Below are 21,403 nucleotides of genomic sequence, written 5' to 3'. Positions count from 1 at the left end.
TGAGCTGATGAGAAGGGAAGGAAAAATCTGTACTTGGATCTCAGCCCACGGGAAGAGTAACAGCGTCATGGCCAGTATGGATGGCTTTAGTAGTTGGAACTCCTGGCTGCTTTTGCTAATTTTAGAGGGTGGAGCCCTGTTATTCAGAGTCCTGGTAGAAAGCATAATTCAAATGAGTTAGGTGATTGTGGCATATACTTTCATCAGTCTCAGATCAGCCAGTGACCCAAGAAACACTGACAAATTACCAATGAAATATATAGTAATGATAATCCTAGAACATTGGTGAATGCTGCCTGGCAATAGGCAGAGTTAGCACATGTAGGTTCAGACGGGTAAGGTCATTAGTGAGACCTGATAGGGTATAAATGAGGCAGGCTATTGCTAAGCAACTGGAGACTCCTCTGCCCTGTAGAGCTCGTTGAGAGAATATAAGTAGTCTCTGGGACTGGTGTGATTCTTATAATTATCTGTTATACATGCATAATCTTTTGGTTTGATTTGTAAAGATGAAAGGAATTATTTGGCTTGCAGCTAATTTGGAGTTTGTGAATATTTAGTTATTTTTCCCTGTGAGAAATATATATAGGCCTGATGCCAATCCTCATGTGGTTTGTTCCCTCATTTATTTCAGTAAAAGGCGTCAATTTCTATGGCCCCAAGAGTGAATTTGTGGTGAGCGGTAGTGACTGCGGGCACATCTTCCTCTGGGAAAAATCATCCTGCCAGATCATTCAGTTCATGGAGGGGGACAAGGGAGGTGTGGTAAGTATGGTATGCTGAGCTGACTGGCTCCATAGTATTTCAGGTCAATAAGGTAGGTTTTAGTAGGGACCCTGAATGTTCACTGTGGCTACTTAATATGTCTTAGAGGTCCAGCCAACTACATTTAATTAAAAGGCAGCATAGTCTGAGGATGCTGAGAGGTATTGTGTTGTGTTTTGTTTTTGTTTGGTTTTGGTTTCAGTTTTGTTTGTTTGATTGCTGGGTTCAGTCCCCAGCACCACTTTACAACTGAGTCACCTCTCTACCCTATTTATTTATTTATTTATTTACTTACTTACTTACTTATTTTTGGTGCTGGGGTTTTAACCCAGAGGCACTTTACCACTGAGCCACATCCCCAGCCCTTGATTTTGAGACAGGATCTCACTAAGTTGCTCAAACTGGCCTCAAACTTGAGATCCTCCCATCTCAGCCTCTCAAGTCACTTGGATTATAGGCGTGTATCACCTTGTCCAGCTTTGTTTTTGAGACAAGGCCTTGCTAAGTTGTTGAGGCTTGCCAAAGACTTGCAATCCTACTGTCTCTCATTTCCCAAGTGGCTCCAATTTCAGGTGTGCACCAACATACCTAGCTTAAGCATACCTTTTCCAGAAGAGTGACTATTAGAGTTCAGGGCACATCACCCCACCTATACACTGTTAAAGATGCCTCCTGGTTTCATCCCCTATCCTAGATCAGATAAAAGTGCAAAGGAACATTTTTTGAATAGTTGGGAAAATAAGTATATGGTTTATATATTAAGTAACATGGTATCCAACATTAGATTTATATCATCTGGTAATATTTATGTAGAAAAATATCTTTACACTTAGTCGACACATGTTGAAATATTTAAGGTTGAAATGTCACACCTACTTTCGAATGGATGTGTACATGTATAGGGAGAAAGCAAATGTGGCAAAATATGTTTTTTTTCTCAAAAAGAGTGGATGCCTGCTGTATAACCCTTGATTATGTCACAGTCTAGTCTGCCTGTCTTTGAGTTTTGCAGGCAACCTCTGTGGAGATAGGGCAAAAAGACAATGAGGATCAAGTTAAGGAGTGGAGAGTGGTTACCTTTTAAGATATATCTAGTTAACCATGTTACTTTTTCTTTTTAAGACCCAGAATTAGGAAAAAAGTTTAGAACTTCCTATTATAAGGTTTTTAGACCACAGAAGATAGGAAAAAGACAGTTTGAAAGGCTAGGTTGTACTAATTACCCAAGATAGTCTGGTTACCTGTGGCCTCTAAATAATGACTGAGACTGACTGCTTAGACTTTCTTCCTTTTCATTCTTTCTAAGCTGTGGGAAACTTCAAAGAGCCTAGCCATGACTTTATGAGGTTTACCAGAGAATGGTTTTATAATTTAGAATGGTTCCTTGCAATCAGGATCCCGTTCCTTCTTGTGTTTTTCTTACCTTGATCTGAGAATGTTTCAGATTTTCCTCTAAATTTTTGAGACATGGGACCAATATACAATAGGGCTTCTATAACCTGAATGCAAGAGGAGAGAAGTCTAGAAGTACAAGGTGTGTCCCTTTCTTCCCTGCTTCATTTCCTACTCTTCCATAGGTCCCCTTCTATCATCTGTAGTTAACAAATCCAAAACACTAGAGTCTTTTTTTTTTCCCCCTTTGGTATTGGGAATTGAACCCAATGGTGTTGTATTACTAAGCCACATCTCAGTTCTTTCATTCCTTTTAGTTTTTATTTCGAGACAGGGTCTCTTTACATTGCTAAGGATCTTGCTTAGTTGCTAAGGTTGGCCTCGAACTTGTGATCCTCATGCCTCAGCTTCCCAATTTGCTTGGATTATAAGCATATGCCACAGCACCTGGCACACTGGAGTCTTAATGAGAAATTACATAATGGGCATGTAATCAGAAGGAAATCCAAAGGGATTTTCCTTCCCCCACCTCTACCCCTCTTTTTGGTACTAGGATTGAACCCAGGAGCACCTTACCACTGAGCTACATCCCCAGCCTTTTTTATTTTGTCTTGAGACAGAATCTAAGTTGCCATGGTTGATCTCAAACTTGAGCTAGTGAATCCTTTCTTGATAATCAACTATTGTCTTGCATTCTGTTCCAGAGAGATGAAGGGATGAATCCCCTTCTCCCAGACCAGCACTTATTTGTTCTCCAGAAGCACTCTACAGGCCGGTTTGCTTTTAGTTTAGCCAGTACCAGGGTTGGATGATTAACCTAGGTACTCAGGAGGGGAGAGCATCTACTTGAAATGGCCTGAGTTCTAGTGGTTTTAAGAATGAGAGACTAGATAGAACAAGAAATAGAGACTGCCCACTGAAGTGAGCTTCCTTACTTGTTCTTGCCTCTGTATAAGCTGCATGATCTGTGATCCTCCCTTGGCTCTCTCTTTTTTTTTTTTTTTTTGTCCTAACCTTCCAGCAATGGAGGTTACCAGACTCCAGCCTCAGTGGAGATTGTGAAACAATTCTATATCACAAAGTAGAATCTTAGAACTGGAGCAATTTGAGAAGTCATCGTCCACCTTTCCTAGGTCTCCTAACTCTTATTTTGGGTTCCTTTCTTTGTTCCCATTCAACTTCACAGGGACAAGGGTGGGGAATTTCAAAGGACAACTCCTTACTCTCCCGAGAGCACTTTGATGCTTTATTCCATTTCCTACATGCCCCCAGCCCAGTCATCTAAGGCCAGAGCTCTTTTCTCTGCTCAAGAATTAATGAGAGGTAAGTTCTGGCATTCAGGTCTGGTGAATTGACCAGGTCCCTGGTCCAGAAGTTCTCTATTGGCTTCCCTACAGGCTCCACCTCAGGTACTGTATGTAATTTATTCTCTTGTTCCTCTCTTGCCATTGGCTTTATCCTAGTCTTAATATTTAAGACTCCCCTGAGCTTTCCTTAGCTTTATAATTTTGCTGATTTGTTGAAGCCCAGCTATCTCAGAGTATATATAGGTCTATAGCAAAGGTTTATCAGGAGCTGGATGAATAAATTCAGGTTTGTATGTGTAAGTTGACACATACCTTTTGATAATATTTTCAGGCCATGGAGTTTATTTCTAGTCCTTCCTTATGCTCCATATCTGCTGCTGAAAGAGCCAGATATTAACTGCAGTCACAATCTCAGGCTCAGATTTAGATTGTATTCTCTGAGCATTTGTTTATCTATAAAATAGAAGTCAATGAAGGTTGGGAATCTGCTGTTCAGCTTTATTCTCTGTGCTTGCCCCTAGCTTCTCCTTAGTTGCTCTCTGACTGAAGGTAAGGCAGGGAAGATTGGTCCAGAGAGAACCATAAAAGAAGCTTTTTGCCAGGGGTTATTATTTTCTTAGACTGCAGGGCAACTGCAAGGCAGGGTGTCTTATCTATTTCTCATCTGACTAAAAGCCTGAAAATGCTTTAGCAAGCTAGATCTGTATCTAGCTCTTCCTGTGGGGATGGGAACTGCCCTGCCCTGCCCTGTTAGGAAAACTCAAGTTTCCAAATCAGACAGCAGGGGGCATAGGTGTTTTCAGACAGAAGGAAATTGCCTGAGTCTTAAGACTTATCAGTGAAAAATACAGAGGGTAGCTAAAATTGATGCAGTGGGTGCTCCAGGGAGCTGCCTTATTTATATTGTGCTGCCCTATAGCTGAGTTTATTGTGTTCTTAGGGAAGATAGCAGGATGCTGTCCCCTGCGATATATAGGATTTGAAAGCAGACACCAGCCTCCATCATTCCCCCTCCAGCTCAGCCTCCTCTTCCCCAGCCTCTGCCTTCCACCAGTTAGTAAACAGTGCCAAGTGAATATAATTGTTTTCTCACTCTTCTCTGGGGGCTCACTGGCAGCTACTGCTTTCTTCATTTTTAAAAATTTATTTACAACTTCATGAAAGCCACTGAGTTATTCTTTTTTGAGCCTCAAGCAAATTGGAACTTTTAGGATGTAGAGTGAATGAGGTCATCCAGACCTTGTAGCCTTCTTGTGAAGCCAACAGTAAACATGGCTACTCACTCGCTGTGTCCAGGAATGAAGCCACCACTGACTAATGCATAGGAAATGTTAGAGGGGCCTGGTCTTGTACTCAGTTTGTCCAGTGTCTCCTCCACCCTTGGGGCCCTTTGGCCTAAGCTCAGGATGGGAGGGTCTGCCTTTCTAGAAGCTGCTTCAGCCCTAAGCGAGCTCAAGGTGAGTAGTGGATTTTAAACCCTGCTCCCACATACCACTTAGCCTGTGTTTTCCTTTTCTCCTGACCAGGTCAACTGTCTTGAGCCCCACCCTCATCTGCCAGTGTTGGCAACCAGTGGCCTAGACCATGATGTAAAGATCTGGGCACCCACAGCTGAAGCTTCTACTGAGCTGACCGGGTTAAAGGATGTAAGTGGCTGACTGCAGAACTTTTCTTTCTACTTATTCACATGCTGTTAGGATTCTTCATTGCCATAGGAAGGAATGACTTGCTGCCCAGTTCTTTAAGGACATTACTCTTATGCCCTCCCCAAACATTCCTGTTCTTCTCTCTGGAGGAGCAGTCCTGTTCCAGAGGACAGCTATGAGTTCCTCTTGTTGATAGTAGGATGGGATAGGGAGCATCTTTAGGAACTATTATTCTGTATTAAAGCCTCCCATCTTCTCAGTGTCTGAACCCAGGATTTCCTTTCCTAATTGAATCTGGCTCCACTTCAGTGTAACAGCACCCAAGGAAGCTTTTATTGGGATGGAACACCAACCTTCTTGATTAGGTCCAGGGTCCCTATTCATTACTGTCCCCAACCCCAACCCTTTTGGGTTTCAGGTGATTAAGAAGAACAAGCGAGAGCGTGATGAAGATAGCTTACACCACACTGATCTGTTTGATAGCCACATGCTCTGGTTTCTTATGCATCACCTGAGACAGAGACGCCATCACCGGGTAAGCTGGGGTTCAATGTGAGCTCCCAAGGGCAGTGACCCTCTTAAGAGGGCTACAAAGTTCCAGTGCACACCTCCTCACTAAATTAAGGAGGAATCAAGTGATCTTGGTTGGGTTTCCCATCCATTGGTCCCCTGTTCCCTTCAGAGCCCCCAGAGGAAAGGTTGGTGTCTGCTCTTATCTTCTGTCACCATACGTGCAGAGTTCTATCTTCATAAGGGCCATAGTAGGAGGGTGGGAAGGGAGTGGAGAAGAAATGTCTTAGGGTACTTTTTTGTATTTACTGTCATGCTTGAAGAGGCAGGGGTCAGCAAACTGGCAGTTGGCCTACTGCCAGTTTTTGTAAATAAAACTTTATTGGAAACACAGCCACATCCATTCTTCATATTGTCTATGACTGCTTTCATGGTACAGTGGCAGAGTTGAATAGCTTCGACAGAGACCATGTGGCCCACAAGTCTGAAATATCTTCTCTTTGGCCTTTAAGAAAACACTGCTGATCCCTGGCCTAGCTAAGACCTTACAGTCTTGTTCTTGATCAGGAAAAGTACTAACAAGGCTTTCCCATTCCACAGCGCTGGCGAGAACCTGGGGTTGGGGCCACAGACGCGGACTCTGACGAGTCTCCCAGCTCCTCAGATACATCGGACGAGGAGGAGGGCCCCGACCGGGTGCAATGCATGCCATCCTGAGGCCTCATGCCTAAGAGGGGCGGGCTGGGGCTGCCAACCCGATCCTGCCTGGGCACTGCTTTCCTGTCCCAGGCCCTTAAATTCAGCAGAAACGCACTTTGGACTTTTTGTTTAGAAGACATCCCAAGAGAAGGACAGACCAGAGGGGGATTGAACCAGCAGACAGCACCTAGGAGTGGGAGTTGAGCCCTGGAATGGGTTCTGTGGAGAGGCACAAAGGACTCAGCAGAAATGGCCTCTCCCTGAAGCTTTTTTTTGGGGGTGGTGGGGAGCCTGTTTTGTTAACTGGTTTAGGATAGGCAATGGGGCTTCTTTTAATCTCCCTTGTTTCCTTTGTGGGGGTGGGGTGAGGGCAACAACTGGCTGTTCAGTACCAAGGGGCCAGAGTGGAGGGTAGGAGTGCCACTCGCTCTTTGGTTTAGGTTTTTGACCTTTTTTTTCCTTCGTTTTTTAAAGTCTATGACAGTTTCATTGTTTTCCCCCTGAGCAAATCTATCCCAGGATCCTGTTTTTCTGGGAAGTCCTTAGAGCCCTTAACCATCCCACACTTCTCACTTTCCACCTCATTCATTCTCTGTACTCATCACAGTGTTGTGCACTTGATTATGTATCCTTCACTCTCTTCTCTTCATCCCATCACCCCCTAAATAGGTCAGGTGAAGGAGATTGGAGAGAGGTGGGAGGAGGGGCAGAGGTGGAAGAAGAATAGGAAGGATATTACCTCTTCTGTTATTTTTTTATTTTTTTTTTTAAAGAATTGTTTGGTGGCAGCAATCTCCCTGTCCCTATCACTATTAGAGGCCTAATTTTATATCTATAAATATATTAAAAAGCAAGTCAAACTTGGATGTATCAAGTTAAAATTATTGTCAAAGTTTAAATACCTATATATTCTCTATGAATGCAATAAAGGGACTTAAAGGAAGAATGAGCAAGAGTAATGATGTCAAAATGACACCCATGGTTAAGGTGCCCTTTATATATGGCCTTTAAAGCCTAGGGCTTACTCTTAGGTTTTTAAGAGGCTCAATAATGGAAGGATCCTCAGTTCTGCCCTTTTCTGCCTGGATATAGGGGTTGGAAAAACATTTTCTCTAAATTCTGCTTCAGATCCCCTAACTCTCCTTAAGTCTCATGGGAGCTCCCAGGATGGGTCTTCAAATCAGAGGCCGGCCTAATTTTAAAACATGACAGACCTGTGACATTAGAAAAGGCGCTGCCACCCACTGCCTACTCTCTCCCGATCTTGTGTATGACAGAAAATACACACATTCTCTTAGCTATGATTCTTTAAGCAATCCGGCTCCATATCAGCCCTTCCTAATAAAAATAGTAAAGGGCAAATTTCTTGGGTTTGACTTTATATAAATTTTGTCCACCTCTTGGTATCTTGGGATTGAGGGACAAGACAGTAATCTAACCAGGCACAGTGGTTCAGGAGACTGAGGCAGGAGGATTTTAAATTCAAGGCCAGCCTCAGTAATTTATGGAGACACTGTCTCAAAAGGAAAAAAAAAATAGATTTGGGTTGTAGCTCAGTACTAAAGCACTCCAGGTTCAATTCAAAGTACCCAGAAAAAGAAAGAAAACAGGATTCTGATGGCTAGGGTTTGGACACCTGTCTTATCGCTTGTCACTGAGTATGAAAATCCTATTTGAATTCTTGCCCTTAACTGCTTTTGCTGCTATTTCTCTGCCCCCAATTTCCACAAGATCCAGTTAGGAATTCTGCATCCTGGAACAGTTGGATTCTACTAAACCAGGCTGTGAAGAAAAGGGGGGAAAAGTGAGAGGATGGTAGTGCCAGACATTCCTTCCTCCTGCCCCTTTTCCTAGCAGCTCTCAGACTCGATGTTAGCTATTGCACTTTCTTCCTGAGGTAGGGAATGTGTAGTGACTCGAGTGGTTTGTCTCCCTATTGCTAGTGGAGTGATACGGTGGGACTTCAAACCATGCACTTTGGAATTTGTTGTATTTTCTCAGTAAAGCTTTCCCCCACACTCTGCTGCTGTGTGTGATATGTGGCCCATTCATTCATTATAGACTGCTTTTGTTCCTTCCATTGTAGGTGCTTAGTCTTGCCCACTTCCTCTGTTCATGTTAAGATTTTAGGAAGCCCAGTCTGGAATATACCTAGTTCTCTTGCTCAGGCTCCAGTTGGAGACGGTTTAAATGAAATAGGCCCCATTTAGCTCAGTGGTCCTTTGCAGATGGGGATGAGGAGGGGAGGATCCTATTTGGGGTGTTTTCTGGGTCCCTATACCAGGCTACAATAAAGAATGTAGGGGTAAATATTGCTCCCCCTCCCTTCCCAGTCATACAGAGGCTCCAAAATCCTGGTCACTCAGAAATTCTGGAATCCAGTACAGTACAATCAGTCACCTTTATTCCAGGGTTAGAACAAGGCCGTGCACACTGCAGATGGAGGAGCACAAGATAGGGGCAGCCTTACAGCAGGACAAAGGGTGGGAGGGCAAGTTAGTCTTTTTAGATTATTTTGCCTTGCAGAGAAACTACTAGACTCTGCCGAAATAACCCCATCTTTTCTTTTCCTGTTTATTCCATAAGGAAAGCTCTTTATTAATTCTCATTTTCTCCCTCTCCCTCTCACATAACATTCCAAATAAAAGGACAGTTCATGCTCATTTCCCTAATTCCAGTTCTACAAGTATCTCTCCCTAAGGGAGAAGCCAGACAGGGCTGGGGAGAGTTGGGAAGGTCCTTTAAGGCAAAACCGTGGAGTACTCGAGGTGTGTATGTTAAGGCAGGTGTCTGCAACAGTAGCCAGAGGGGACACACAGACTGGGCTCAGCTAGGAGTTGAGGGTGCACTTTGACCAGTCTGGCTTCTTCCCTCTTCCAGCAGCCAGCCCGCTGCTCCCACTGAAGTTTTGCTCCCACATCCTAAAAGCTGCTAACTTCCAACTTCCTCTAAATAGTCTCAGTTTGCATGTGAATCTAATTTTTTTTTTTTTTGGTTTGCTTTTTTTTTTTTTTTTTTAATATAAAAAGCTTTTCTGTTCGGAATATGTAGCAATTTGCCTCTGCCACTCCCGTCACTGTGGCACTCCCTTGCCACCCCCACTCTGGCCTAGACAATAAGTTAATGCTAGACACCACAAAAAAGGGCAGACATGGCAGTGCGGGTTTAATATACATATATGTAGAATATATATGTACACACAGTTAGCACGGTCAGGGTGGGGAAGGGCATGTTGGGACAGGCAAGAGGCTGGGGTCACTCACTGTACTCTATTATTTGGCTAGGAGGCGTCCACAAGCCCAAGGGGGCCGGGGTGTCAGTGAGAAGGGTTACCAAGTCCCCTCCGAAGACTGAATTGGCATGGGGATCAGTGCAAAGGAAAACACTTCTTTCTGGCTTGGGGTGTTCTAGACTGAGTAGAGAGAGGGTAGTTGCCTGCAATATCCACATTGGGACCCTATAGCGGGGGCAGGTTGAGATTAAAACCTAAGGATCTCATTTCTCAACCTAAGTTTGGGGTCAGTGTGTGCAACAGTCTGAATAGGAATAAAGGAGTGACAAAGGGGCCCATCCCTCTATGTCCCCATTTCAGGCTCAGTGGTGCATGTTCCCAGCCTAGTCTTTCCAGAGCAAAAAGGTGGGGGGTGGGGGTGGGGGTGGACACTGAATGCTGGCTGCTCCATAGGATTTGCTTTTAGGGACCAGGAAAGGATACAGTGGTCTTCTTCCATTAGATCCCTGGCTTATACCCATCGTAGGCCCATGAGAGGAGCATAAAAAGGGACCTGCTGGTACCTAGGCACTCTAGCCTGAGGAACAGCAGGAAATGGAACTTTTTAGCTAGTCCAGCATCAGGATACAAACACTGAACTCTAGCTTTTCTTTGCCCCTTTCAGGTGGAGACTGGCCTCTTCGTCCTCCCTCCTTTCCTTCCCTGCTTTTCCTTAGATCTACCCACCATTCCCATACCTCACCATCTCAGCTCCTCAATGTAGGAAAATGCAGGTCCTTTCTGCTTCCACATTTTAAAAGATGTGGTCAGGAAAAGTGGAAGAAAGGGAAGTAGGAATGTGCCAATTTCTATTTGCATAGAAATAGCCCCCACCTCCCCCTAAGAGTGGGGAAACTAAGCCCCCCATCCTGACCCCCACCCCCTCACAAGGAGGAGGAACTAGATGAGCTAGACATATAGACAGACAGCCAGAGCGTGCGCACACGCACACACACGCGCACAGTAAGGGAGTTAGGACCAGGTTAGTAAGTGGGTGCATGGGAGTGCTGCCCTTGCCCCCTCCCTTGGAGGCTGGGGAAGGGAGTGATCTGATGAAGGTCCAACCTTCCTCTTCTTCCTCCCCCTTGCTCAGGCCTTCTTCGGTGGGGGAGCCAGTTTGATGATCTCTTCCTCAGAGGGCTGCCGAATAATGTCTAGGGGCAAAAAAGGATGTGTCCAGGGATGAAAGCTGTGGGAGGTGCCAGATAAACCCACTGAGTACCAACATGCATGCTCCCCAAATGCACTTATTCCAGGGATAACGGAAGGGGTATGCCAAAGACATGAACTCTTACCTTTGTACTTCTTGGCGCTGGGAATGCGGGTTAGCTTGGTGTCCAGCTCATCCTCCTCAGAGATCTTCAGCACGCGAGTTCTGTAGTCAACCACCATAGTGAGTAGGTCTGGACGGCGGGAGATCTCAAAAATGTGTTCAATATAGGAGAGGTTGTCTGGAGGAAGGCAGGAGACTAGGTCAGAGCTGGAAAGTAGCAGTCCCCTTGCCTCTCTGACAGTGTTCTGGAACTACTACAACATTGGCTCTCAGAGGGCCACACTGGAAGACGGGCTGGGCTACTAAGCCAGGAAAAGAAAGCTAAAGCACCCACACAATGGTACAAGACTGTTTCTGGGAAGGGCAGGGAGTTGGTCAGTGAAGTTTCTAGGTTGTAGAATTAGAATGAGGGCTTTGAGCCAGGCATGGTGGCACGTGTAATTCCAGTAATGTAGGAAGCTGAGGCAGATGAGATGGTAAATTTGAGACCACTCTGGGCAACTTAGATCCTATATCAATACAAGAAAGAAAAAGGGCTGGGGATGTAGCTCAGTGGTAGAGCGCCCTTGGATTCAAAACCCAGCACCACCACCAAAAAAAGAGAGGGCTTTGGATTAGATAGCAAGTCCCTGGCAGGGTTAGGGAAAGGACAACAGAAAAACTGTCTTCCAGATACCCCACCCTCCCTAACCTTTTTCCACTTTCATCCAACCATCAGGAAGAATTTCCCAATAGCACACATGGGTAGGAATGGTGAGATCCAAGAGAAGTTCTGGGCCTAGTAAGAAAAGTCACTCTAAATGAAAGATGTGGACATAACCAAAAGAATGATCACCCTGGTTTTCAGCCAGCTCCAAGATATTACTGATGACTTCAGACCTCTGGCTCCTAACCTTATTATGTCCTTCAGCTCCCCTCCCTGCTCCCACATTTAATTTAGTCTGAATAATATTTCTGAAGAGCTCTGAGGTCACTCACCTCACTTTCTCTCAAATGTCACTCAAGGCCCTCCACAACAGAGTTTTGACTTACCTTCATTCCTTCACAGCTACTTCTGAATATATAGAACGTCCCAGTCAAGGTAAGCAGGACTTTGCTTTTCCACACACACCAGAAACTCCCACCTCTGTGTCTGTCCCTCTGCCTACCAGGCCCTCTGGATTTCCACTTTCCTTTCAAGGCCATCTTAAACTCCCAAGTCCTCCTGAAAGCCCCCAGCTGCATGGCATCACTCTAATCTACAATCCCCAGTCCCTCTAGAGCAGGAGTCTCTAAAGGCAGATAAAAGAAAGTTAGAATTTGTTTTATTTTAAATGCTGCCACTTTTAAATTGCTTTTATGTTCTCTATATATGTAATAATAGCACAGGAGTATCTGAATAATGCTTTTACTGCCAAGGGGCACAATGAAAACTGTCCAACGCCTCCTGCCCCTTCCGTTCTCTCGCCTTGTCGAGAGGTACACGCATGTGTGAGAGCTCTGTGCTCATCTCTCTGCCAAGTGGACCAAGCCCCGTCCCGCACCTTTGTCCAGCTTGTTGTGGCTCTCCAGGAAGCTAAACCAGGCACTGCCTGTGGTGATCTCCTCGCTCTTCTCACTGGGGATGTCCTCCTTGCAGGCTGACTTCAGCTGTTCCAGATCTTCAAGGGTGATGTTGTTAGTCAGGTCCTGGAGGAGGGTCCCGTATTCGGCCATGACTGGGGTGGGGAGGCAACAAAGGGAAAGGATTCTGGACTTGGTGTACTGAGTCTGATTCACATACTGGCACTATCCACACCCCCTCACTGCCCTGCCAGGCATGTGTCTAGAACACGGGTGGGCAGAGCCAGAGGAAGAAAATGAAGACCTAGGAGAAGCATTGGGGACAGACAGAAAAACACTTAAGACAGGAGCAGTGCTGGAGCCTAGAGTGATAAGTCATACTTCCCCCCTCCACTGTCTTTTTCCCCCTCTAACAGTAACCCTGGCAACAGCTCCCCTGACTGAGGAGGCGGTTACCATGGCAACCTGCTCCCGACTTTCTCACCCGCTGTTTCAGAGTCCCCCCCAAGAAATGCCCCACCCACCTCCAACCCCTCCCCCTGTCAAGAAAAAAAAAAAAAACAACCTCAAAACAACAACAGGGAGAGGCTTGCTGTGGAAGAAGAAACTGTAAAAGAACTGGGGGTGGGGGGTTGGTTGAAATGTTAGCTTCCATTCTTCCCCAGAAGCAAAAGGGTCCTCACTTCAACTGCCCACCACCCCACTAATGACTCACTTTGGAAGGATGCCTAGTTGCTTGGTCTGATGGTTCCCTGGCCCCTCCATGCATAGCCTCATATTAAGCCATCAGGGCCTGGGGTAAGGGGAAGCAATGGGCTATCCCCACTTTGCCCATTTTCCCCCTTCATCATTACAGGGGCCCCCACTCAGCCTTGTCTCCCAGCCTTTGTGCTGTGCTTGCAGCCCCCGCGCCCAAGAATACCAAGCGGCTGGCTCTGGCCCCCTGCCCAGTTCCCAGGCTTGCTGGGTGGTGGGGGGAAGGGCACCAAGATGCAGCTTCGGGAGAGTCTGGCAGGAAGGGGGCTGCCACCCCTTTCTGCATCAACATCCTGCTGGCACTGCCTTTAGCGTGGCCTCCCACAGGGTGCTGGGCAAGGCCACATATCATCTAGGCCTTCATTCATGATCCTTAGGTAAGAAGGTGAAGAACATTCAAGGCCTCCCTCCCCTAAAATAGGAACTGTAGCTAAGACAGGAAGAAAGAAGGATGAACCTTAGAATGAACTTGCTGGGTTTGATAAAATGTGAAACACTAGTAGTGAGCTCAAAACAGGCACTTATTTCCTACAATGAGTATATCTCTTAAAATCAGAAGGGTAAAACAAAAAAAAAGCTTGGTGCCGTGGCACACACCCATAATCCCAGCAACTCAAGAGGCTGAGGCAGGAATATTGCAAGTTTGAGGCTAGTCTGGGCAATTTAGGGAAAGCCTGTATCAAAAAGGACTGGGAATGTGGCTCAGTGGTAGAGCATCCCTGGGTTCAATCTACAGTATCAAGGAAAAAGAAAAAAGAAAGCATGTCATAACCCTCTGTGGCTAGAACAAAGGGTAGCAAAAAGGTAGATGACCTTGTCCCTGACCGAGGATGCCCATGAAGCACCCCAACATTGGGCTGGGAATTTGGCAGTTCAAAGGGTTCAGGCTGACTGATACACTCCTATTTCCCTTACTTCTAGGCTCTATTGTAGGGGAATTGAGGCAGAGAGGCATGGCCATCACACAATAAGAGGTGTGGACCTAGAAGTCCCCACACCCAGCCCCCTTCTTGGACCAGAATAACAAGCCTCCCTTGGTGGCAGGCACCGTGACACAAACAATGAGCCAGACAGCAGGGCCAGCACGACCCCCACAAGAAACAGTCACTCATAGACACTCTCACTTGCACACCCAGGTGCAACCAGACAGAAGGGCCCAGCGGTGGCCCTGCCAGGCTGGACCAGGAACAATGCTCTCCGACTGTCAGCACCAGGAACCATCCCAGCCTTGAAATCTAGGTCACAGCAGCAGGCTCTGGAGCCCAGCCCCGCCTCCACTGATAATCCCAGGGCAGAAAAGGGTGGAGATGGGAGGGTTATGATGGGGAGGGGGTCTAGAGATAAGGATAGGGACTGGGGGATGGGGCATGCTGGCTGGGAAAGCACAGCATGAGAAAGAGACAAGAACCTGCCCCAGTGGATGGGACCCTGCCACCAAACCCTCAGCTTCAGCTAGGAAAGGGGGTAGCATTAGGGTCAAAACAGGCTTGGTTTCACATGGAAGAAGAGTTTGTAAATATGTTAGGTCCTGTGGGAGGAATGAGTGCAAGCGTGTGTGTGTGTGTGTGTGTGTGTGTGTGTGTGTGTGTGTGTGTGTATGTGTGAGAGAGAGAGAGAGAGAGAATATCTCAGGAAGAATTGAGATTTAGGGCTCAATCTAAAACACAGATCTATAAGGAGGTGGGTGAAATGGGATTAGTGTGTGTGACACACCCACCCACAAGGCTGGGGGCAGTGGGTAGGAGCTTTCTAAGAGTGAAACAGATACAAGGCCCCTAAGAGGAATGGGGGTGGGAATGTAAAGTGGCTAAGGGGGTGACGTGTATGTGCCAGATTCTATGTATGTGTGGATGCTGATCCCTGGGTGTGTGTACAGGTGTGTGGAGGAGGCAGTGGGTGTGTTTGGATGTTCTCGTAACTGGCTGTGAGTGTGTGTGGGATGTGTGTTTGTATGTGTCTGAACCAGCTGAGTGTGTGTAAGAAAGTACATAACCACAGGCTCCCATCCAGAGGGAGAGGGGAGCCTACAGAACGGAGGAAGAGAGCAGGAGACGGGAAAGGGAGAGACTGAGGCTGCGAATGAGGAATCCTAGGGGAAAGTGGGGGGATGGAGCTCAGAGTCCACAAGGCTGCAGCCTCAGCTCAGCTATTAGCACAGCAACCTTGGTTCTGGGTGCTGCCCCTGCCCCCCGAATCATCAGGGCAATGATACCACTGGATGGAAGGAGAGTGAAGACTGGGCAGTAAGGGACAACAGGATAGGAACAGGGCCCCCTAAGGGAGTAAGGAAAGGCCACGGTTACCTGCCTTTCTAGATCCCATTTGCCCATGCCCAGGTGTGGCAGCAGAGGCAAGGGCAGAATAGATTGGGGGGAGGTATTTGGGGGCGGTGGAAAGATGGAATCTCCCTTATATGGGTCTCAAGACTCACTGATCAACTATTGTCCCTGGCGGGTCCGGTGGTGGTGGGACTTGGCAGAGCCTGGCTCCTTCATCCTCCGTGACTCTTTCCTCATCAGAGATTTAGAACTACTTAGGACCCACGGAGAAGTTTTCTCTCCTCCTTGCTCTGAAAAATCCTTCTGATCTCTGGGGCAGTGTAGAGGGCTGCCCAGGGAACACCAGGCAGCCTGGGCGGATGCCATTCTGAGGACAGGATACCAGTGCAGGAACTGGGAACCGGAGCTGAGGCTGCCAGGAAGTCGGTCCCCTTCCCTCCCAGCTCATTCTGTGTGCTGCTCACAGCTTCCTCATACCTTCCTTCCTTCCTCCCTCTCCTAAACTAGCTCCAGGTGGAGCCCTAACAAAGGTAGAACCAACTGACAAAGATGATGCTGAGAAACAGAAAGAGGCAGGAGGTAAGCATTGTTATATACTGACCTTTTAGGGCAGGAGTTGGGATGGTGGCAGGTGGTGCTCCTTCCGTAGGCACTGGGGGAGGAGGAGGCAGGTCCTGGGTCTGCTTTGAGAAGCCTGGCAAAATGGGACAACCACCTATGAAGGAAGTGGCAGCACCAAAAGAATTTCTGTGCATTTTGCTATTAATTCACGGTAGAGTATCCCCTCTCACTAGAATTTGGTTCCAGTAATTTTTTTTTTTTTTTTTTTAGTACCAGAGATTGAACCCACGGCACTTAACCCCTTAACCCCTGATCGACAACCCCAGTTCTTTTTTTTTTTTTTCTTTTTAGACAGGTTCATCCTAAATTGCTTAGGGCAATTCTCTGGAGTCTCTGGGTTTACAGGCATGACCACCAAGCCTGGCTCGCCTAGCTCAGTAAATTTTTAAGAATCTCAAGAGAAGCCAAGGATTAGGAGCTAGGAGTGCCCTCCCTCTTCCACATCTGCTGCAGCTGCCTCAGGCTGGGGGGAGGGGCCATCCTGCACAGCTGCAAGAACCTATAATGGGAAGGAGGGGATTCCTAGGCAATCAAGTCTGTAGGTCTTGTTACCTGAAGTTGGAGGAAGTAATCGAGGTATCGGGTGGGAAGGGAGAAGAGTGTGGTTCTAGCTGTCCTATTTTAAATTATATCTGGGAACCAAATTCAAGCAGTCCTAAGTTTATTTCCTTTAATATCATACTTGGCTTCCTCCCCAAATTTCTATCCGGTTTTCTTTAGGGGGAAAGGGTGGGAGGATCATCTTCAGTCATGTATCAAAGGAAAAAGAGGATTCTGAGGTTTCAGAGTCACTCAGGGAGTAAGGGGAGGCAGGACACCTGGACCCCAAAATGTTCAGGCCAAGAAGAAAAACCTCTGGGTATGGGGACAGAGACAAAGCCTTCAGCCCTTCGTCTAATACAAGAACCAGACCCAAGATCTGACTGGGGCACTGCCTACTCCTATTTCTGTCTCTCTCCCATCTCTATTTCCTCTCTCCCTAGTCTTTTGATGTCTTTTCCTCCTTCCCTTTCAATGGACATTCATCCCTTCTAGCTTTGCCTATTCACCCATCCCATCTAGTAGTAGCCATGAACTTCCAAGGGCCAGTGACTGAATACTGAATACTCACAGCAACTATTTAGGAAGAGGTGAGGTCCAGGGTTCTGTAACTCAGTGTCCCCATCTGAATACTCAGAGCAACTATTGAGGAAGGGATGAGCCTCCCTGATACAGTATTTGAGGGGAGAGACCTGAAGATGTAGTGGTTGGCTACCCACTGTCTGGAGGGTCTGTCCTTCTTGACATTGTAGGTGAGGATCTATGTGACAGTGACCCACTGTATGACTCTGTAACCCTCTTCATGCATGAACATATGTGCACATGATGGGCACAGGTGTCACAGAAATGAGGAGGAAGTAGGCACCTAGAAAAGCTGGCAGCCTAGGGCATCCTTGGCAATTTCCCCAATGGAGTGTTTAACCGCAAAGGGAAGAGCAATTAACGCTAATCGCTCTGACAGCCTGGGGGCCACACACACAACCCAAGAAACAAGATACACAAATTCAGCCTGTGCTTCCTAATTCCATGCTTTCATCCTCCCTAATTTCTTCTGGCATTTTTTTTTTTTTTTTATGTACTGGGGCTATAACCCAAGGGCACTCTTCCACTGAACTACATCTCCAGTTTTTTGTTTTGTTTTGTTTTGTTTTTCTCTTTTGAGACAGGCTCTTGCTAAGTTGCTCAGGATGGCTTCCAACTTGTGGTCTTCCTGCCTCAGCCTCCCCAGTTGCTTTGATTACAGATGTGTGCCACCACGCCCAATTCATGCTTCTTAATTTCTTTTTAGTCCACTCTCCAGCACTCTTTTGCATCCTCTGACCATTTCTCTCTCACTTTCTCCCTTCCCATGATTCCCTGACTATATCTCTGACCCTCTCTGGCTCTGTCCCTTTCTCCATGTCTGTCTCCTTCTCACACACATTCCTCTCATTCTGTCTCCCTCTGACTTGCGCTCCATCCTTGGCTGACTCATACTCATTCTTTTTCTTCCTCTCCCTTTCTTCCACTCCCTCCTCCATTCCTTGGCCATTCTGATGTCCAGAAACTAGCCACTCCCAGTGCCCTAAGCTCTAACTGGACCCAGCTAGACAGGCCACCAGAACCCATATTACCCAGCTAAGAGCACTGACTCATTAGTCTTCAATGTCCTGTCTCCTTGTTCTAAAGGAGACCAGGATTTTAAAGCTGCCCAGAAAACCAGGATGGTCTTGGGGACAGTGGCCCCTTCTGTCCATTCCTCTGCTGTCCTGTTAAACTGATGTCTTGGAGCCCCATAGTCCAGGAGACTCCACATGGGAGGCAGTGGGTTGTGGTGGGTGGTTGGATGTGTAGCACAGGGAAGGCTGTGATTTGATGTGTGCGAGCCAGTATGTGTAAGAGTCACATGGGTGTGTGTCACTGTGAGTGCTGGTTGTTTCTCAGAGGTGTGCTTGTGTCCCTGTCAGTTTTGACACCAATTATATGGAATTAATTAGGGGTTTAGTTAGATACACCATTCCCCTACATCCCCAGCTCCTTCCTCCTTAAGCCCGGCCCCACCTCTCTCCCAGGTGCAAGTGGGCAGGGGTGAGGGCACATGGTGGCAGGCTGAGCTGGAGATGGCCAGCGGAGGGCCAGCGGAGGCGAGTCGGGAGCCAGAGTGGGGAGGGCGGGAGCGGCCGGCCGAGCCGGCTGGGCGGGAAGCAGGCTGCATCCTAATCCCAGGCCCCGGCCGGACTCCCAAACTGCCGATCGGCGTGGAAGGGGCGGCCGCAACCACGCCGCCTCTGGCCCGAGCGCGGCGCTCCGGACGCACGCAGAGACCGAGCCCACCGGGCCTGACACCGAAAGGGCCAGTCGGGGTCCCGGCGCTCCCCTATGTGTCCCCCGGCATCCCGGGTGTCCTACCTCCAAATCCAGACCCCAAATCTGTCCCCTTCCCGCGACATGCCCCCTCTGCCCCTCTCACCGCCTCCGGAGCTGAGAGCTCAGGGCGCGGGCACTCCCAGGTCCCCGGTTCCCGAGCAGCGTCCGGAGCCTCCTCCTCGGCTCCCGCCGCCGCCGCCGCCGCTTCTGCCGCCGCCGCCGCCTCTTCCGCCCGCGGAGCCCGAGCCCGAGCCCAGCGCCGCCTCACCCCACCCGGCTGGCCGGTGATGTCAGAGCCGGGGAGGGACGGGGGGCGGGGAGCGGCAGGGGGGAGGGGACGCGGGGCCGAGGGGCTGGGGTTCTGGAAGGCTCCGAGGAAGAGGGACAGAATTGGGCGGAGGGATGCCCGCCTCCCCCCTCAACTGTGAAACAATGTCCAGATTTAATTCTTTCCCAATGGGACACCTTCCTCCTCTTCTGATTTTTGGGTGACCACTACTGGGACCCCTGAGAGGACTTAGTAAATCAGGGTTTAGGGATTTGACCAATGTCTGCTCTTAAGCTATTTGCTTTGGTATTTGGAAAAACCGCTCTCCTAGCTTTATGGATCAGGGGACTGGTAGTAAATGACCCCACTTATTCACCCTGGAAGTGGAAGCAGAGGGTCCCCGGCAAGAAGCAACATGACCTCCTTTACTTGAACTGAAACCATGGATTGTCTCTTTAGGGTGAAGCCAGACGGCCCTCTTGTGTCACTTTCACCTTTCTCAAATACACCCCACTCTTTCTCCTCCCTTACCATGATGTAATTTTATTTTCGGGGGAGAAAAAGAGCAGCAGTGACCTCACCATGCAAATATAGACAGCTCCCGAAGCCACACTTAGCTCTGTCTCCTAGCTCTGCCCCTCTGCTGGGGGCCCAGAATGGTAGCTCTCACTTCCCCTCCACCTCAGGGACTTTCCTCCCCCAGATTCTCAGCCAGACTGAAAAGAGGGAAGGGAGAATTGGGGAAGCATCTGTTTCTCCCCATCCCCAGCAGAAGGGTCACCTCAACTCTGGCAGGGTCTGGCCCTGGGAAGAGGGGTGAGAACTCTGTTTGTACCACCTCATGGAACACCTATCTTGCCTCAATTCCAACTTGAGGGAATCTGTTACACTTCCAGAAGCCTCAGATGAGCCCCTACTTTCTTAGGTCTACATTGCTCCTCAGCTCAGGTTCCTGCCACTTTGGGCTTTACAGCCTTTTTCTTTGCTCTTTTATCCTCAGCATTGCCCCCTTTGAGAGTAACTTACCCTCATAATTTGCCTTTGTATATGTATCTCATTTGCTCCTTGTTGCAGGGCCAAAACCTATTTTCTTAATCCATCTTTGAGATTCAAGGAAACTGCATGATTTACCCACAGACATGCAGTATCTGGGTGAAATAAGACAGGCAACAAGGCACAGGGACTTGGGTTTCAAGCTTGCTCAACTCTTTCCTAACACAAAGTATGCCCCTAAGCCTCAGTATCCTGGCCAGTAAGAAGGGGATGCCAGTGACTGATTTATAGGGTCCTTCTGAGATTCAGAAATGCAAGTCTCTAGAGACTGGCCATTTAAGATGGGTGCTTAAAGAAATAGGAACTATTATTTAGTCTGGGGTCTTCCACTGATCTATGCTAGACAGTAAGCTTAATAACATTTTTCTAATACAAAACTAGTGCCTGTACTGCTTATTAAATGGGTATTGGATGGATAAATGGTTTCTATTCTCTAAACTCTGCTGCTTCTCTAGGAACACTTCCTAGATTCGTCTGTGGAGAGTGAAAACTGGAAAATTAACCCCCAGATCCCAGTTTTTACTTAGCAATCCTCGGTATACCAGCAATAACTTTACACTTGCTCCATGTAAACTATAATTTGTTATATATGGATAGTTCAGCAGTTTGGTCCTCCCTGCTCCCAACTGCTTTGTGCCCATCCAGCCTGGACCTATCCTGGAGAGTCTGTGGGTCCTTCTTGCAAAGAACTCTTGAAAGGGCCAGGTCTAGGGTATCCCCATTGTACAAAAGTCAATGTCTCTTCTCCATCCCCATGACCACCATGGGTTCTGGGTTCTCTCAACTTCCTTCTGATAATAACAGCCTCTGACTATGATTTGGGCTCCTTGCCTCTAGAATCCTCGTCATCCCTGCCTCCCCATGTCCATCCCCCTCTCCATTTCTACCAGGTGAATTTTTGCCCTTCCTCCCCATCTCACAGGATTAAGTTAAAACATCTCTGCAATCAGCCCTTAATCTTACCAGCTTCAAGGCCTTGAATTTCTCCTCTTATCTCTGTGATCTCCATACCCCCATATTACAAATACTTCCTGCCAGTGTTGTTTGTTTTGTTTTTGTACTGGGAGCTGAACCCAGGGGCACTTAACTACTAAGCTATATCCCCCAGTCCTTTTTATTGATGAGACAGGAACTT

The 21,403-nt window shown here is 47.5% G+C and overlaps 2 protein-coding genes across 7 annotated transcripts in view; one reads left to right on the top strand and one right to left on the bottom strand.

The window, feature by feature from the left end:
- Positions 1–8,340, top strand: part of Dcaf8 (DDB1 and CUL4 associated factor 8) — a 46,593-nt gene extending 38,253 nt beyond the window's left edge. For all 5 annotated transcript variants that reach the window (XM_076862375.1, XM_076862373.1, XM_076862376.1 and 2 more), the window contains 4 exons: positions 635–765; positions 4,991–5,110; positions 5,529–5,645; positions 6,221–8,340. In XM_076862375.1, coding sequence (XP_076718490.1) covers positions 635–765; positions 4,991–5,110; positions 5,529–5,645; positions 6,221–6,337 — 485 coding nt within the window. In that variant the 3' untranslated portion in view covers positions 6,338–8,340. The remainder of the gene's footprint in view (positions 1–634; positions 766–4,990; positions 5,111–5,528; positions 5,646–6,220) is intronic.
- A 361-nt stretch (positions 8,341–8,701) lies between these two features.
- Positions 8,702–19,197, bottom strand: Pea15 (proliferation and apoptosis adaptor protein 15). Of its 2 annotated transcripts, none has more exons than XM_076862378.1 (5): positions 19,051–19,197; positions 16,042–16,155; positions 12,387–12,560; positions 10,886–11,041; positions 8,702–10,744 (listed from the first exon to the last, which is right to left on the bottom strand). In XM_076862378.1, the coding sequence occupies exons 3-5, from the start codon at positions 12,556–12,558 to the stop codon at positions 10,680–10,682; spliced, it is 393 nt and encodes a 130-aa protein (XP_076718493.1). In that variant the 5' UTR covers positions 12,559–12,560; positions 16,042–16,155; positions 19,051–19,197; the 3' UTR covers positions 8,702–10,679. The 2 variants fall into 2 exon arrangements, with proteins under 2 accessions (XP_076718493.1, XP_076718492.1); XM_076862377.1 differs by having other exon boundaries at positions 16,042–16,134.
- Between the last annotated feature and the right edge of the window lie 2,206 nt (positions 19,198–21,403).

Source organism: Callospermophilus lateralis, chromosome 7 (genome assembly GCF_048772815.1).
Source record: "Callospermophilus lateralis isolate mCalLat2 chromosome 7, mCalLat2.hap1, whole genome shotgun sequence".
Classification (NCBI taxonomy): Eukaryota; Metazoa; Chordata; class Mammalia; order Rodentia; family Sciuridae; genus Callospermophilus; species Callospermophilus lateralis.
The sequence above is the reverse complement of the archived record's forward strand: the minus strand, read 5'-3'. Positions and strand labels throughout refer to the sequence as shown.

What these genes read in the sequence shown, in the direction of transcription:
- Pea15 (XM_076862378.1), bottom strand. Translation starts at nt 12,558, where the DNA reads ATGGCCGAATACGGGACCCTCCTCCAGGACCTGACTAACAACATCACC. An exon ending in CCACAACAAGCTGGACAAAG is followed by an intron (nt 11,042 to 12,386) that starts GTGCGGGACGGG and finishes GCCTTCCTCCAG; the next exon opens with ACAACCTCTCCTATATTGAA. An exon ending in CAGCGCCAAGAAGTACAAAG is followed by an intron (nt 10,745 to 10,885) that starts GTAAGAGTTCAT and finishes TTTTGCCCCTAG; the next exon opens with ACATTATTCGGCAGCCCTCT.